This window comes from Lagenorhynchus albirostris, chromosome 7 (genome assembly GCF_949774975.1).
Source record: "Lagenorhynchus albirostris chromosome 7, mLagAlb1.1, whole genome shotgun sequence".
NCBI classification, from domain to species: Eukaryota; Metazoa; Chordata; class Mammalia; order Artiodactyla; family Delphinidae; genus Lagenorhynchus; species Lagenorhynchus albirostris.
Genome location: NC_083101.1, coordinates 106,442,566 through 106,459,793, shown reverse-complemented (window position 1 = coordinate 106,459,793; position 17,228 = coordinate 106,442,566). Strand labels below are relative to the sequence as shown.

The window sequence follows — 17,228 nt, the reverse complement described above, 5'->3', positions numbered from 1 at the left end:
AAACTTTTTTTTCAGTGTTTTTTCCGCAGTCTTGGTATTTTTTTTTTTTACACATGTGCATATGAGTATTCAGCCAAAGATTCAAGGAGACCCTTCTGCAAATACCTGAGGCTCTCCCTCTCTGCAGGCCCCTCTTCTTTGCTTTGTCCTCCCTGAATTCAGAACACTGTCTCCTCAACTCAGCAAGACCACTAGTCTCTGTTTCAGTTTCTCTTCCCTGTGCTGTGACCTGGAAACTTTGTCCAGACAGGGAGCAGGGGAACTTCCTGGGTTCACCTCGTTTGTTTCTCGTTTCCAGGATTATTGTTCCACATCGTGTACAATGTCTGAAAACTTTTGTTTCATATATTTTATCTAGTTCTGTGTTGGTTCAAGGTAGGAAGAGAAATCAGATCCCTGTTTCTCCATCATGGGCAGAAGTGGAAGTTTCTATAATTGAAAAGGTGACTTTCTTAAGTGCTGTTGTTCGTTTGGATCCAGGCTCATTTCATTCAAGCCCTACATCTTGTGGAGAATTAAGCGATGAATGGGTGTCCTTGAGAGAGCCTTGGAATGAGAACTGTTTTACCACTCACTAGCTGTCATTTCATTTCTGTGGGCCTTAGTTCCTCATCTACAAAACTAGGGTAAGAATGAAATTACTATTACCCTATTTCTACTATTTTCTTTGGGGGAGCTTTGAAAAACCTTTTGAAGGAAGGGCATTGTGTAATGTATGTGGGAGGAAGGGGTGAAGAAGAAGGTGACACACTTCTTTGCCTTGACATTGGCCTTGGGGAGGGAAGGAGTACTGTTATGAGTTACTTAGTTTCTTATCAGTTTTAAACCTCTGATCTTCTCACCACCACCCTCTCACACATACACACACATCATGGTAGTTTGAAGACATGGCCACAATTCTTTGACACTCCCCATATTGAGAATTGGGGATCTATGTTCTTTCCCCTTCAATCTGGCCAGGCTTCTGACTGCTTTGACCAATAGAGTATTGGTGACAACAGAGTAGAGGTGATGCCATGTGATCTCTGAGCCTAAGTCATAAAATACCATGAAGCTTTTGCTTTGTTTGTGGAACACTCATTCTTGGAGCTGAGCTGACAGGTAAGAAATAAACCTCCTCTAAGGCCGCCATGCTAAGAGGAAGACAAAATAATATGGAAAAGCCATGGATAGACACTCCGGCTAATAGTCCCAGCTTAGCCCAGCCTTTGAGTCATCCTAGCCTTGGTGTCAGACATATGGGTGAAGAAGCTTCCAGATGGTTCCAGCTTCTGGCCATTCGAGTTACTCTGAGCCATTCGTGTCTTTCCAGCTGACACCTCAGACATCATGAAGCAGACACCCTTGCTGTACACTGTCAAATTCCTGCCAAATTCCTATGTTCAGAGTCACTGAACATAGTAACAGTGGTTGCTTGCACTGCTGCGTTTGGGGTGGTCTGTCACACAGCCATAGGTAACTAGAGCACATCTCTTCCCTGATCCCTGTCAGATACCAGCAGAAATGCAGGGTGAATGGTTCAAGGACCAATTTAAACAGGTAGTCTAAGTGATGTTGAATGAGGGGCGTGTTTCCCAGTGAAGGCTTCATAAAGGGACATCTAACACTGCTGAGACATCCCAACTTTCTGAATATAAATCCAGGAGCTCTTGAATGGGGTCCCCCCATGAGCTGCTGTGGGCAACTCCCTTTGACACTCGTGAGGAGCGAGGCTATTGAAGTCAGCCCTCGTGTTGCCCAACTAGCCAGCCCACTGTGCGCTGTCCCCTTGTGTCCTCCCTCACTCCCTCCCTTCTCTTTTCCCTCCATCTTTCCTCTTTTATTGAGTGCCCATTACATGCCACACATTATTTTAGGTTCCGGGGTGTGAAAGCTGAGTGTATGTTAACCATGTCTCTTATTGTCTGTGTGCTGATGCTTTGACACCTGGGGCCCTGCTGACTCTGGAGGGGCCGCCCCTCCCAGGGCCAGCTACTTCCCAGAGCAGTAAACACCTTGCTGGCTAGTACACTTCTCAGGTATAAACCCCCACCCTAAACCTCCTTTAAGGAGTGCTTGCACTCTGGGCCACTATCCTCCAGTCCTAATCACCCCAAGGCCAGTTACCAGACAACCAGGAACAGCCCCTATACCCCAGAGACCACCCACATTATTCGGCCTTGGCAGTCCTAAGCCCGATTTGCCTCCCTCCCTCGTTCCTTCCTGAGGAACCCGTAATAAAGTCTCTTGCCCAGTCTCCCCGCCCCCAGTGCTTCCCCACGTGGCCCCCATAGTGTCGTGTGCCCTGCTTTCAATGGCAATTGACTCCTTGTCTGTCGGCCTTACCATGCCTCACATTTTCTCTTCATATACTACATTTTAAGACACAATGACGCCCAGTCCCTGCCCTAAAGGAACTTAAAAGTTAGTGGTAGTGGGAGCCTTCGCCCAGTAGGGCTGGCAGCATTCTGTTCCGTGCTGTGCGCACTGCTTACGCAGGTGTGGTCACCTGTGAAATCTCCGCCATCACGCACGTCTGCGCACTTCTCTGTGGGCACACTGTACTTCAATGAACATCTGATTAAAAAAACAAAACGTAAGATAGTGGTAGCTTGAAATCTGCCCATTAAAGCAGTCTCATAAGCCAAACAAGTATCCTTGGTTTCTCACAGCAGAATTGTTGGCCGATGACAGAGTGATCCGTGTTGAGATCGCTATCAGTCCTGCCTCACGTCACTCATTATCCTGACGTGTGTGCACCTCGGCTCAGAAAAGACTTACTTTCCATTTTGTATTATTTACAGGCGGTTTCTAGTCAATTTCTCTTCTTCCTCTTAGGCATCTGGAAAGAAGAGGCAATAGGATTAAAGAGGTCGAGCATATGTCCTTAAACCAACTCTTAGTTTTTCTTGTCATCTGTTGGTTTTTCCATTTAAATTTGTCAGAATTTAACTTCTGACCAATTAAGTAAAGATTGTTTCAGTGCAGTAATCCTGCACACGTGCTCCCTTACAGAAGGAAATCTGATCATTGTTCAGAGTGGAGCGGGAGAAAATTAATGTAGCAAAGGTTTGTTCTTGGCTTGGAACTCTCCTGGCCCTCAGGGCTAGGAGGAAGCAAACACAAATCCCAGGATGAGCAGAGCTTACGTCGGTGCTGTCCTCGGTGTACACACAGCAGAGGCAAGCCCGTCATTGGTTCACTGGGCCTCCGAGGCTCTCTACCCTGTGCACTGGCTAAGAGCTCAGATGTGCTCAGCCAGTAGTGGCAGATGGGACTGGACTTATGTCTTCTGGCTCTAAGTCAGGATCCATCCAGCATTCGCTGGGAGACATGACTAATCAGAGACGAGCACACACATGTAGAGGGGGCATTCTATGGTAACCAGAAAGTCTGATCTGGGGAACTTGGGTTTCTCTACCCCAGTGTTTTGTTACTATAAAGTCCCTCTTACAAAAGAGTTTTGATGTTGCCAGGGGGTCTACACTACCCATGCACAGAAGCAATGTCATCTGAAAATCCTATTCCTTTCCCCCTAGTCCCCTGTAGAACAGCTGTTAAACCTAGGACACTGTGAAACTCTGTCCAGGTGTCCTTGTGTCCACTCAGGTAGGCCCTCAGATATATCTTAAATCTCTGAATCATTCTGAATCTGAGACCTTGACGAATTTCTCCTAAATGACTATGAAGAGATTTCTGTTGCTTGAAAGAGAGGAACTCCGCTTCTTGGAGGGAAGCCAGGCGCAGGGCCAGGTGGGGTGCATGGAGGGGAGAGGAGAGGGCAGTCAGCAGGCCTGGATGAGGTCTCCTGGCTCTCCAGCATGCACCTTACCCGTGGCCAACAGGGTTTACCCATTTGCTTTTCACCTTACCTTGAACTTCCAGTGCCCTTTGGATGAGGAAAGGTCCAGTGGGACTTGAGCGATGGGTCTGGAAGGGCACACAAGCAGGGGGAGATGCAGCAGCTGGTTAGAAGCTCTTCTCTCTGGCGTGGGGCTCTGCTTTGAGCTGGAAGCTTACCCGGGTTAGCCCCGGAATGGGGAAGCAGAGACCTGAGGACGAGAGATGCGTATTCAGGTCTCTGCTGTGCCACCTGCCTCATCTGGGAGCTGGCTTACTACTACAGCCTGGGCCGCCCAATCTACAGAGGGTTGTACAGAGGCCAGGATGAGCTGGGAATGACCTTTGCAAAGACTGTCAGTCGAGTACAGATAAATCAGTGTGAGCAAAGGTGATCGCGGTGATGGTGATTTCAGCCACCAGCCAGATGTGAGGGACAAAAAGCACCAGCAGACCATGTGCACAAAACCGTTGCAGAGAGGAGGACTGGGAGCCACGGCACCTCCAGCCTGGCACAGCTGCCAGCACTTGGTCTTGCGCAGGGCTCCAGTGCCAGGGGCCAGGGCTGGAATCGGTTCGAGGCAGGAATGTGTGCCCTACTCCCTTCTTTCTCCTTCCCCTAGAATCACCGAAACTCTTCAGTTTGGAATAGAATAAGGAAAGCTCCTCACGGGGAAAGTTTTGTGGGCTCGACCCTATTAATTTTATATTTAGAATTCCATCCATTCATTACTTTACTATATTTCACAGTTATTTAAGTGTACGAGGTTCTTTCACAAACGCCACATCAGTGATCCTGTATTATCCCCATTTTACTGGTGAAGAAACCGAGGCTGAGATCAGCTGAATGAATGATCATCACACTGCTAGAAACTTGAAGCAACCGGTTTCTGACTTCAAGTCCTGTGTTCCTGTAAACCCTGTTCAGTGAACTACAGACCTAAATGAAGGTGGGAGGGAGGGGAGAGATGGGGGAAGGGAGGAGAGAGGGGGGAGATTAGAAAGGGAACGGGGGAGAGAGGGAAGGAGGGGAGCAGAGAAGTACAGAAGGAGGAAAGGGAAAAAGCAAACGAAAGAAAAAGTCGTTTGAGAAAGAGCAGCGTTCACACAATACACACCGCAAGAGTAAGATTCAGTCTGTGGGCAGGCAGGCCCACTGTGCCCCCGAATCGTCACACGAGGACCCGCCGCTCTACCCCCATCCCATCCCGCTGCGGGTCCAAGCACCGCAGCCCCATACGTTTCGACCCTTCTCGGCACGGTTGCTCTCTAATTCACCGCGCAGAGTCTCCATTGATGAGCCTCTGCCAGCAACTGGCCGCGGTCCAGGGCCCAGCGCTGGCCAGGCAGGTGTTGGGGATGCCTCGGAGGACGCCAGCACTGACCCTCTCGCTCAGGCCTCCGAGCCCCGGGCTTTGGGGACACTTGAGGTCTATGCGGAGCTCGGCGGACTGAAGGTCGCAGTGACCCAGCATCCCTGAGCCCCGCCCGCACCAGGGCGCGCTTGCATAAAGTTGCCCAGGTGAATCAGTGCAAGTGAGTGAAGAAATAAAGGAATGGAGCGAGAGAGAGAGCCCGGTCCCCTTGTGCACACAGCTCACGTGCTCGGGGCGAAGCCCGTGCTGGCGATGTGGAGTTTAACACCCAGGTCCTACACAACCCAGGCTCGCGCGCGCTCTCCGGACGAAATGCAAGACATTATTATTGGAGACAACAATCACAACATGTATTCTCTTTGTCCCCGCCCCCGCTGTTTTCTCCATCTTTGCTGTCGGACTCTGGAATCCAACTGGACCTCTCTGCGCTCCCCGGCGCCCGCGCAGCTTCCTATCCTGGCGCACTGGGGGCGGCACCACAGCGCGCACGCTCTGTTCTGGAACCGCTCACGGAGGGCGCCAGGGGCTGCGAGCCGGGAAGGGGACGCCCACGGCCGGCAAGGGGGCGCTGTCCCCAGAGGCCTCTGACCCTGAGGAGCATCGTCCCGCCCTGGAGCGACGGTGAGGTTAGAAAGGGTAGCAGTCGGTTCCTTCCAGGGGCCCTGGGCTGCCGCGCAAATACCCCTGCGGGGATCCCTTCTCTCCCCCAACAACGAGCTGCACCCCCGGCCGGGCGCGGCCCTAGTTCCCCGCGGTTCCCGGAGCATTCTGGTCTGGGGATTTTTCTTAAGGAATTTTTGGCAGAGGGGTGCAACACGGGAAACGGCCTAGGCTTCCCAAAGTAGGGAAGTCAGCCTAGACCGCGGACACATTCTCTCCGCAAATCACCCCCTTCCCGCCGGATCCCCGGTGCCAGCCAGCCCCGCCCGCTCCACCTCGGGTTCCAAGATGCTTTCCCGGCTCCCGACACCCACTTTCCAGCCAGCGCTGCGCCGCGCCCCGCGCCCCTCGCTGGTCACCCTCGGCCCGCGAGAGCGGCGGGTGGAGGGCCCAGGCCTAGGGTGCTGCTTCTAGGTCCTGGCTGTAAGGGAGAGGGAAACTACTCAGTCTGTTCTCTGTGAAGTCCGGGGCTCTGGAGGTTGAAAGTGGGACTTAAAAACGGCGAAGTTGCACTTCTCCACCCACTTGCCCGGTCTTAGCCGTGGGGCCCGGTCCGGGAGGGCATGTTGCACACGAGGCATGTGTGAACTCAGTCATTGAAAGGGGGGCCCTGAAATCCAGGGTTAGAAGTTACGGGATGCACGTGAACAGTTATATTAACATCAACCATCATGTGTGTGTAGAGTTTGAGCTTTCACACACAGCCCTGTGAGGTCAGTCTTATCATCCTCTTCCTTCTAGGATTGGGAGAGGAGGTCTGAGTCATGCACGGAGTAACCCACCACTGAAGACAGGTCCTGACTGCAGATCCCTCGGTCCTCTCCCAGTGCCGCCTCCTTTCAGGGTTGCCTCTGCGGAGCCCTGCACGGGGTGGAGGGGGGCCGCTCAGTAAATATTTGTGGATGGGATTCCAGGATCTCGTCAAGCCTTATGACTGCCCTGTTTTATACAGTAGGATGTGTCTAAGCCGTATCTTCGCACTCATTTATTCATTCACTTATTCTACATTTCCTGAGTGCCTCCTGGGTGCCTGCACTGAAGTGAGCGCCAGGGGAAGAGCCCTACTCACACGGAGCAGCGGGACGCGGAGCTGTCCTCTGAGCAGGGGGTTCGCGTCCGCGAGGGATGGCCCTGAGCTCCCAGTCCGCAGCCCTTGGAGTTGAGCGCAGGCCCAGAGCCCGCAGCCCCGTCTACTCTGGGGTGTCAGGGGGAGGGGAACTCGGGAGCCCCCGGGTCGTGCCAAAGCCTAGAGCACGCGGGAGGGGAGGGCCAGGATGACTCTGCTCGGAGGAGAAGAGAGAAAATACGAGAAGGGAATTCCGCGAGGGAAGGGCTAGAGGTGAGGGAGCGGGAAGCCGGGACACCGGAGACCAGGGTGGGATGGGTGTAGAGGTGTGAGAAGAGAGAAATCAGACCACACGGCAGGGTGAATAAGGGAGAACTGAGGACGCCGACGTGCTCTCCGAGAGCCAGGGAGCCGCGGGCCGTCGAGGGGGCCCTCGGGTGGGCATCGCGGCGAACCCGACGCGGGATCCAGCCCTTGCCAGCCTCTCTGGCCACCCAAGTTGGCTGGGGGCGAGGTTGTCGCTCCTTAGGTCATTTTAGAAAAGCAGTAGGTGTGTTCTGTCACAGGCCGGGATTCACGGTCAAAGTCACTCGTGCCCGGCCACCCCCAGCGAAACCTGTTTGGCTTCTATTCTCCGCAGGATTCCACACTCGGGAGAAGCTGGCGGAGCCTGGCCCAGGGAGGCCGCGGCCAGTCGGGACAGGGGGCTGGAGTCCGGCTCCCGCACGCGGGCCCGGTGACTGCGGGCGGCGCCCGCCTCCCGGCCAGCGGCACCTGAGAGGGGAGTGGGCGGGCAGAGCGGCGGTCCCGGGGCGGCGGGGCGCGGATCTCCGGGAGGGACCTGGGAGGCGGAGGGGCGGGCCGGGGGCGGGCGCGGGGGAAGTGGCCCGCCCTCCCGCCTCCCCTCCCTGCAGGTCGGAGCCGGGACGCGGCGGCCCGGGACGCAGGGAGGGGGCCCGCGTCGAGAATGAGGGAGTGGCCGCGCCGCCTTCGAGAGTCATTGGAGGACGCGGCCGCCCGAAGCTGATAAATAAGGGGCCGGGCCGCGGCTGCCGGCCAAGCTGGACGCCCCGACCGGTGCGAGGGCCAGGTCAGCGCCGGCCCGTCGACGCGAAGCGAGGCGACCCCCGCGCGGCCATGGCGTCGCTGCTGGGAGCTTACCCGTGGCCCGAGGGGCTCGAGTGCCCGGCCCTGGAAGCCGAGCTGTCGGACGGGCTATCGCCGCCGGCCGCCCCCCGCCCGCCGGGGGACAAGGGCTCGGAGAGCCGTATCCGGCGGCCCATGAACGCCTTCATGGTGTGGGCCAAGGACGAGAGGAAACGTCTGGCGGTGCAGAACCCGGACCTGCACAACGCGGAGCTCAGCAAGATGCTGGGTGAGTGAGCGGGCGGGGCGCGGCCCGAGGTCGGCGGGCGGGGGGCTGGCGGCTGGAGGCCGGGCGGGGTGGGCCAGACCCGGCGTGGGGCGCGCGCCGTGCCCGCGAGGTTGGGCATCGGGGCGAGCGTGGGTGTGCGCTCGGGGACGGGGATTCCGAGCAGGGGTGCCCGGACAAGGCCCAAAGAGAACCCGCGCGGCCCTCGGGGTGGCCGGAGAGGCCCCCTCGCGGGGACGGGAGCCGAGTTAGGGGCCCCGCGCGCACAGACGGGCCGGGTCGGAAACGCCGCGGCTGGGTGCACCGGGCGTTCGCCAGGCATACCAGAGCGGGAGACCCCCTCATTCCCTGAACTCCACCGCGGGCACAATCGCGGAGGGTGGTCGTAACTCTCATTAACGAATATTCGTGAAGAGAGACCTTGCGGGAACGCATTCCTGCTTTACCTTAATTATGAAACCGACAGCAACGTGGACTTGATTCGAGCCTCTGTTTCTCAGTCTCAGGAGTGTAGAAAATTTGATTCGGATGCTTAGCGCGGCCAGTGCGGGTCTGTCCTGGAGCCTGGCCGCTTCTCGCGGGCTGCTGTGCGGTCCCAGCCCCGGCGACGGGACTGGGGACAGGGACAAGCCAGGCCCAGGAGCCTAGAGAAAAGATGTTCTCCGGGGTTTCTTCTCTCTCCCTTGACAGAAGCTGAGCATTTATCAACTCCGCCCAACTCCTAACCTCTTTGCCCTTCAATGTGGTTTTTATTCATTTCGAAGGATGGGAACTTTTAAAAGCACTTTGTGTGCCCAGCGGACACCAGGCCCTGTGAGAAGGGACAGTGTGTGGTCACCCGAGGCTGGCCCTGCCCTCTGCAACCCCACCCGGCCCAGGCTGCAGCCTTTTTCCTTTTTCCGTTGGAGCTCGGGGCACCTTCCCCAGATCCGTGGAGTGAGGGCTGACATCCACCTTTGTGCGGGCTAAAGCCACAGGCCCTCCAGCGGAAAGCGTCCTCCTGCAGTTAGGCGCCCTTTCAAAGCAGCTGATGGAGTGCTGGTCTCAAATAGCCTCCTACCCCCCGGCCCAGCCCCGGCTAGCTGTGCCTAGGATGAATTAGTGGGCCAGTGTCTTAGTGAGCCCCTTCTCCCATAAAAAAATTTTAAATCATACTTTATACTGTGTTGGCATAAAGAAAAATATATTAATATATACAATAATAAAACATTTCTTCAAGCAAAAAGTTTACATTTTTCTTCAGGTTTCCAAAGAAATGAAAACACCTTTTTTGTCTCTGGGCCCCTAAAAGTTTTTCTTTTGGTGTGCCCAGGTGCCATGCCTTTTGCCCAAGCACAGCTCTTGTGACCAGGATAGAGCAGGCCCAGGCCAGGGATGGGAGAACTCAAGCTGGGGAGCCTTGCAGGATTAGGGCTGCCTGCTCTCAGGGAGAGGACAGGCAAAGGGACTTGGGTGACAAACGCTTCCTGTGAGCTGATCCTTGTGGGCAGTTGGCACTTAGGCTTCCAGAGGTTACAGTGCACTTTGCAGGAAAGACACTGATTCCTTCCTGCTTAACCACACAGCCCCTGGCACTAGGCAAAGGAAACCAACATGGTGTTGCTTTGAAAAATGTGGACTTTCTACACCTGCTACTAGGGGAGCAGCAGGATGATCTATTTCCACCCCAAGCCCATGATCTCGCCCAGCCCTTTCCTTTCTGACTTAGGAAAGGGAAGGGGCTGATTGTGAGAGCCCAGACTTTTTTGACGATTAGCTCTGCAATCTTTAACATTAAAAACTTCACCCAGTAGCACTGGTATTTTTTATGTTATGAATGAGAAAGCATGTAAAGACAGTTATACATTTAGTGGTTTTAAAAAATGAACCTATATTTTATGAATACTACAATATCCAGGTGCACTTAGAAACTAGAGTCACATTTTATATTCAGTCCATACTCAGGGTGTGGGTGTATCTGGGTCTTAGGTCTCTTGCCACGACTGTGGCCTCAGCCACGCTCTGGAAACTAATAGCCAACCCCGAATCTGGAGTTCCTGACACGTTTCAAGTTGCCTTTATAAGTGAGAGCTAATTGTAGTAATTGACAAGTCTGTCGGAATAGTTATAAACTTTCATCCCAACAGGAGAACGCCTTGAATAATTACCCTCTCCAGCCCCCTCTGTGGACCCGGCACACATAGCCAGCCAGTACACAGCTCTGGACTCGGCGCTGTGCAGAGTGCTCTGGGTGGGAGATGTGGCCCCTTTCCTTCCAGGGCTTGGTGGCGGGACCTGCCCTCTGGGCTAGCTTGTCTCAGACTTCAGGATACAGTAGAGTCATGGGAGAACTTGTCAAGTTATAGAATCCCAAGCCCACCCTAGGAGGTAACAATCTAAGGGGTCCAGAAGCAGCCTTTGGAAAACCTGCAGTGGGAGGGATGTGCAATGTACTTTGAGAGAGAAAGAGATACTAAAGCGGTTCACAAAACAAAACGTAAGTGAATAAGGATGAATAGAAAATACATGTGAAACCAGCATTTTCGCACCAGTGGGATACACGTGTGCGATGCTTCTTCAGGAGAGAGTTTTGACTTGCATAACATCGCAATATATTTTTTATAGTGAGGAAAACAGAGACCAGGGGAAGGTAAGGGACTTGCTTCTGTACAGGGAGTCAGTGGCTGAGCAGGTGCCCCCTGCCATGGTCAGAGGGTCCTAAGTAGACAACCGGAAGCCATAGCTTGTGTGCGTGTGCGTGTGTGTTGCATGCAGTAGGGTCCTATTTGACCTTCATATGTAAGGGATAATCCTCTGATGCCCTAAGTGAGATCCTGTAATTTACGTCCATCTGTAAAACTATTAACTGAGCCTGAGTTCCCTGACAAGAAGGCCTATGAGATTTATGCCACAAATAAATATTATAGCATCACTTCCTTGATGGGGCAGCGATAATAGAGGAAGACAGAGTTTTCACTAAAATGCACAGATGATTAGCACTGACCCTCAAAGGGTAAAGGCAGCCCAAATCAGTGTTGTAGTTGTGACATGTTTTTGTCCTGTCAGTGACGTTGGGTCAGCTGGGCCTTTCACCGAGAATCCCACACTGTTGATATGTTCGCGTTATCTGGTGGCTTTGACAGGAGAGGTGCCAGTGACTATGTGCCTAGTTGGTACGAGCGCCTTGGGGCGTGCAAGCGGGAGAGGTTGGTTTGGCCTCACTGTGCGTGCAGGACGTGGGCTGGGCAGAGGATGCGAGGAGTGCGGTGCGTCCTGTGCGGAGGGGGGACCGCGGGGGGGGGACGGGGGACCGAGGCGGCCGGCGTGTGCACGTGCGATGCTCCGAGGCCCGAGTCGGAGACAGGCGCACGGGCCGTCCGGAGCCGCGCAGAGGCTGAGCGCGGTCTTCTCTGACTTGTGTGAGCAGGAAAGTCGTGGAAGGCGCTGACACTGTCCCAGAAGAGGCCCTACGTGGATGAGGCGGAGCGGCTGCGCCTGCAGCACATGCAGGACTATCCCAACTACAAGTACCGGCCGCGCAGGAAGAAGCAGGCCAAGCGCCTGTGCAAGCGCGTGGACCCCGGCTTCCTGCTCAGCTCGCTCTCCCGCGACCAGAACGCCCTGCCCGAGAAGCGGGGCGGCGGCCGGGGGGCGCCGGGGGAGAAGGAGGACAGGGGTGAGTACTCCCCGGGCTCCGCGCTGCCCGGCCTGCGGGGCTGCTTCCACGAGGGCCCGGCCGGCGGTGGCGGCGGCGGCGGCGGCGGCACCCCGGGCAGCGTGGACGCCTATCCCTACGGGCTGCCCACCCCGCCGGAGATGTCGCCCCTGGACGTGCTAGAGCCGGAGCAGAGCTTCTTCTCCTCCCCGTGCCAGGAGGAGCATGCGCATTCCCGCCGCATCCCCCATCTGCCCGGGCCCCCCTACTCTCCGGAGTACGCCCCCAGCCCTCTCCACTGCGGCCATCCCCTGGGCTCCCTGGCCCTCGGCCAGTCCTCGGGCGTCTCTATGATGTCCACCGTGCCCGGCTGCCCCCCGTCTCCTGCCTATTACTCCCCAGCCGCCTACCCTCCTCTCCACTCCAACCTCCACGCCCACCTGGGCCAGCTCTCCCCGCCTCCCGAGCACCCCGGCTTCGACGCCCTGGATCAGCTGAGCCAGGTGGAACTCCTGGGGGACATGGATCGCAATGAGTTCGACCAGTACTTGAACACTCCTGGCCACCCAGACTCTGCCGCCGGGGCCGGGGCCCTCAGCGGGCAGGGCCCGGTCTCGCAGGTGACACCGACGGGCCCCACGGAGACCAGCCTCATCTCCGTGCTGGCTGATGCCACGGCCACGTATTACAACAGCTACAGCGTGTCATAGAGCCCGGGGCAGCCCGGCCGGCCCGGCCTGGTCGCAGCCTCTCCTTCCCGCGCGGAGCGGAGCTGATGCGCAGCGCCCCGGGGTGGGCAGGTCTGTGCTGCGGACCGGCTCTGCGGATCCAGGGCCCCTCCGCCCGCCCCCTTCCCCGCCCAACCGCCCCGCCCCGCCCCGCCCCGCCCCCTGCAGCCTGCGTTTTGAGTATATTCCTTCAAATGAGTTTTCATTGGCCACACCCTGGGAATCAGGCCCGGTCGTGGCTGAAAGACACTGTTTCCCGCGAGAATTTTCACTGACCTCTCCTCCCATTTCTCATCCCGGAAACAAATTCGGGAAAAGCCCGGAAGCATTCGCATCTCTCCTGCTTCTGACACAGCTGCAGGGGTACAGCCGTCCTGACCCTTGGTCGTCCAGGTGAGGAGAGCCCTGGGCTAAGATTCAGGGGACCCGGGATCCAATCCCAATTCTGCCTCAGGGGGCTGGTGAAACCCGACTCCCCTCCCCTCCCCGCCCATCCCCCCCATCTGTAGAGTGAGGGACAGACGCCGCATCTAAGGTCCCCTCTGCTCCAGGGTTTTCTGATTTAGGATTCTCTCGAGGCTAACACAGGAAGATGAAGTTGGCCTCAGTGAGCTCATTCACCTGCAACCTGGTGACGATTCCATGCACAGCCCAAGGACACCAGGCTGCTGCACTTGGTCACAATCTTCCAATATGATCATAGACTTCCAAAAGGACGCTTTGAGAAAGGACACTCACCTTGATTTGGGAAATTAACCCCTGGCGTTAACTGCATCACTGAAAATGAGATTGAATTCAAGATTTAAAAACAAACAAACAAACATATTTTTTTAGACAAGTTCTTTTTTTATTACACACACACATTTCAAGAGAATATACACAGCCTGAATACATACAGTGTGTGTGAGACACACACAACACACGCATCTCCATGCACAGCCTGAATCAGATACTCTTTGCTGTCCTTAGCAGCTTCGCATCAGCCCTCTGTTCCTAACAGCCCAAAGAGCAGGAAACTGGAAAAGAATTTCAGCACAGCAGCATCACTTTCTTCCAATCTGAATGTGTTGATTTCTTGAGCAAAATTTCATCACGCTCTCCCTTCTGCAGATGCAAAAGGATCTTCCTTCCTGCCGTCTCCATCTCCCTTTCCTGGAATTTCTTTTTTCTCTTCTTTTCTGCTCGTTCTCCACCCCGGAATTGGCCACTAATTCAAAGATCCCTTGACTTAAGATTGCAGGCATGATTCCTACGGCAGAAATGGGAATTTGTTCTCCTCACCAGCCAGCTGGTTCTTTGGGTAACACCTTCAGCCCACACATCAAAGGAACTTCCCTTTATGATACTTACTTCCCAAAGAACAGAAGTGCACTGTGATTCAGAAAATATTTCTGAGCCCTGACCCCATCCCCAAAACATTTCCATCCTTCCCCAAGCCTCCTTTGAAGGAACATACCTGTCAGTGTGCTAAAAGACAGTTGTTTGTCTTTTGATTTCACCATATTATTGCCTGTATGAAATATGTACGTGTTTTATATATTCTCCTATTAGTTTCACCTTATATTTCATATTGTTGAAAGATCCTTTTTCTTTTTTCCTTCCGAGGAGTCCTCTTGTAAAATCTCTTATGTGATTAATCTTTATGCTATTACTGTATATGACATTTGGTAATAAATAGTAAATCATGGACAATATGATTGGTGCAGTCCAGAATGTATGTTAATAATCTTATAAAACATTATCACAGACATTAAGCTAAACTGTTCCATTTTCTGTAAGAACTACACATGCTTTGGAATGGTTGTAGATATTGATTTGTCTAAAATATTTAATTTAAATAAACGTTTTTGTACCGTGACCATTCTATCATTCGAAATACAGTTTTGCAAAAAGAAAAAGTTTTCAAGGGAGGTGTAGGTATTACGCGCAGTGCTCCTTCCAGCATTGGTCAAAATGTTTTCTCCCTCAACTTTTTTTATTTTAAAAAGTTATCTTGTAGGAGTGGCTGGTTTTCTTTTATGAGTTATGGTAAAGAGATAAAGCCTAATTTTACACCTTAGAAGCACTGTTGTTGTCATTGATATCGAAAGAAAAGATGGATTCATAGCCTGCTTGCAAAATGGTTTTCTCCTCGGGAGCGATGACTTCACACTTGTAAAGTGGAATGAGGTGGCTGTCAGCTCTCTCAGGATGGGAAGTAGTGCCCAGTTATTTGCTTCCTTAAGGCTACCACATTTTCCCCTTCTTTTTGAAATCATCTTTTGAAGAATATTTGAATTGCCTTCTTTACTAGGCATTTATAGATGTGGTATTACAAAAATCGTGTGCTCTCAAAGCTCCGTGGAGTGCTGTGGAGAAGACAGGGGAGCACAAGGTTGGGTAATTTAATTAAAGGATATAGTATCTTGTGAGGTTTAGGATGAAAATCCCAGCCAAAAAGTGCCTGGAAAAAAACTGATGATCCCTCAGTCCCCAGGCAGGTCACCGCGTCTGGCTCTTCTCTGCAGGGAAGCCGTTGTGACTTGTTTATGTCAGTAGTAGCCTTGTGTTCTTCCAGGGCCTCTGGGCCAAGGAGTAGGTCTTGGGAGGGTCCGCACAGGCAGACGTTCATCCTGCAAATTTGATCGTAATCTCTCGTCATTACTTTCATAGCACTTTATAGATGTAGGGAGTTTTACAGCAAGTTTCATGGTCTGTTTCTCATCCCCAGCCCCAGGTGGGGCCCGTCATCACTCCACCCCATCGCACAGTCAGGAACACTGAGGCCCAGGGTGGGAGGTAACACCCTGGAGTCACCCTACCAGCGGAGGCTGAGGTTTCAGCACTTTGTCAGATGCATCTGCTGGCGGTGGAACAGTCTCCCAGCTGAGACTCCCAGTTCCTTTTATAGAGCTTCACCAGGCATGGGATTACACGCGGCCCATTCGTACCTCTCACAGCCCAGGGAAAGAGGATGGACCAAGAGGAAATAGCAGGGCCGGTGTTAGATGACCCCCGAATTCCTAGCTGCTCAGGCCCACCACCACGGCCGCTGACAGTGGCCGTCTGCGGGGTCGTCAGCTGGCGGGAGGGCTTGTCGTGCAGCGTCTGCTGGCCTTGTCTGTGTGTCAGCGTCCGGCCCTGGACGCTGCCAGATGGGCGTGTTTCATTCCAGGCCACACTGTGCGGGGTGGAGGCGTTGTCCCTGCCTCTGGGAGGGCAGGAAACTGGCAGGCGACAGGGTGCTCTCTCACTTTTGCTCAGCTATGAGTGAAACAGTCATGCCCGGAAGCGGGGTGTATTTCAGAGTTTTAGCTGCCCATCCCGGGGACCCAACTCCCACCCCCACCCCCCCACACACCCCCACACCCCCGCCCCGTGACAAAAGCACTTTGGGCTTTGGCTGATGGGAATTGATGGGTGTGCACAGTTATGAGCTGTTTTCCTAAAACATAGATGTTAGCACGTCACGCTTTTCCTTAAGACCCTTCAGTGCCTGTGCGTCGCCCACGGCACACAGGGTGAGTGCAGTGGTGGGTCCACAGGGAGCCAGCGAGGTTCCTGGGTGCTGGGAGGGTACTGTGTTCACATGGCCAGCCCTCCGCCCCTCCCCCACAGTGTACCTACTGCACGGAAGGCCTATTGTTCTCTGAAAATGCTCTCTTTTCCCATGCTTCCATGCTCTTCCCAGCGCTATTCCCCGACCAGGGAGACCCTCACTCCCATCACCTGTCTGATGACACCCCACCCACATTGCAGCTCCAGATCAGACGTCCCTACCTGTGCAGGCAGAGGGGCGGGTCACTCTCCTCCCTGAGCTCCCGCGGGACGTGAGCAGATCTGGCACTTAACAGCTGGCGCTGGTGTCATCCACCCACGTGCATCTTCCCCAGCAGGGCAGACACGTAGTAGCTGCTCAACAAATAAGGGAATGAATAAGGTAAGCATCTGAGAGGTCCTGTAGGTATTCCAGTTAGTCCTGGTGCTAAAGACCCGAGACATTCTGGGTTCCTAACCTTCTCACTCATCTCTCTGGAAACCCAGACTCTGGAGCCCTTGTGTGTGCAGGGCTCTGAGGCTGGATGTGATGCAGCCATGGCTGTCCACCCCCCCTGCTACAATACAGCCTGCAGTAAACAGGTTAGGAGGTGGGCACAGGGGACCAGAGCATCTCTCCCGTCCCATCCTAGGGCAGCAGGATAGAGCTGAGGATGGATGATTGGTAACTGCCTACCTTTCCTTTCGAAAAAGGTGTGCTGTTGATTTCATCCCAAGTGAAAGGAATTTGGAAGGAAGGAAGGAGGGCAGGAAGGGAGAGAAGGAAAGAGACATTATCTATCTATCCATCCATCCATCTATCCATCCATCCATTCACCCATCCACCCACTTCACCTACCCATCTCTCTATCATCTTTCCATCCATCTGCCCACCCACTTATCCATCTATCTGTCACTTATCTATCTATATCGTCTATTGATACTTTAATTCTCAAAAGAGACACAGTCTTTGTAGAAAGTTTAGGAAAAAAATCATAGAGAAAAAAAAAATCATCTATTGTCAGCAACCTAGAGACATTACTGGTAATTTTTTTAC

At 53.9% G+C, this 17,228-nt stretch overlaps 1 protein-coding gene and 2 long non-coding RNA genes across 3 annotated transcripts; all 3 read left to right on the top strand.

The window, feature by feature from the left end:
• Positions 1-4,871: 4,871 nt before the first annotated feature.
• Positions 4,872-6,821, top strand: LOC132523909 (uncharacterized). The gene is made up of 2 exons (XR_009541700.1): positions 4,872-5,816; positions 6,597-6,821. It is a non-coding gene; the product is annotated as an uncharacterized LOC132523909 (long non-coding RNA).
• A 972-nt stretch (positions 6,822-7,793) lies between these two features.
• SOX7 (SRY-box transcription factor 7) lies at positions 7,794-12,782 on the top strand. Its single transcript, XM_060155782.1, has 2 exons — positions 7,794-8,296; positions 11,700-12,782. The coding sequence occupies exons 1-2, from the start codon at positions 8,059-8,061 to the stop codon at positions 12,635-12,637; spliced, it is 1,176 nt and encodes a 391-aa protein (XP_060011765.1). The 5' UTR covers positions 7,794-8,058; the 3' UTR covers positions 12,638-12,782.
• A 21-nt stretch (positions 12,783-12,803) lies between these two features.
• Positions 12,804-14,717, top strand: LOC132523905 (uncharacterized). The gene is made up of 2 exons (XR_009541699.1): positions 12,804-13,048; positions 13,207-14,717. It is a non-coding gene; the product is annotated as an uncharacterized LOC132523905 (long non-coding RNA).
• Positions 14,718-17,228: the final 2,511 nt, after the last annotated feature.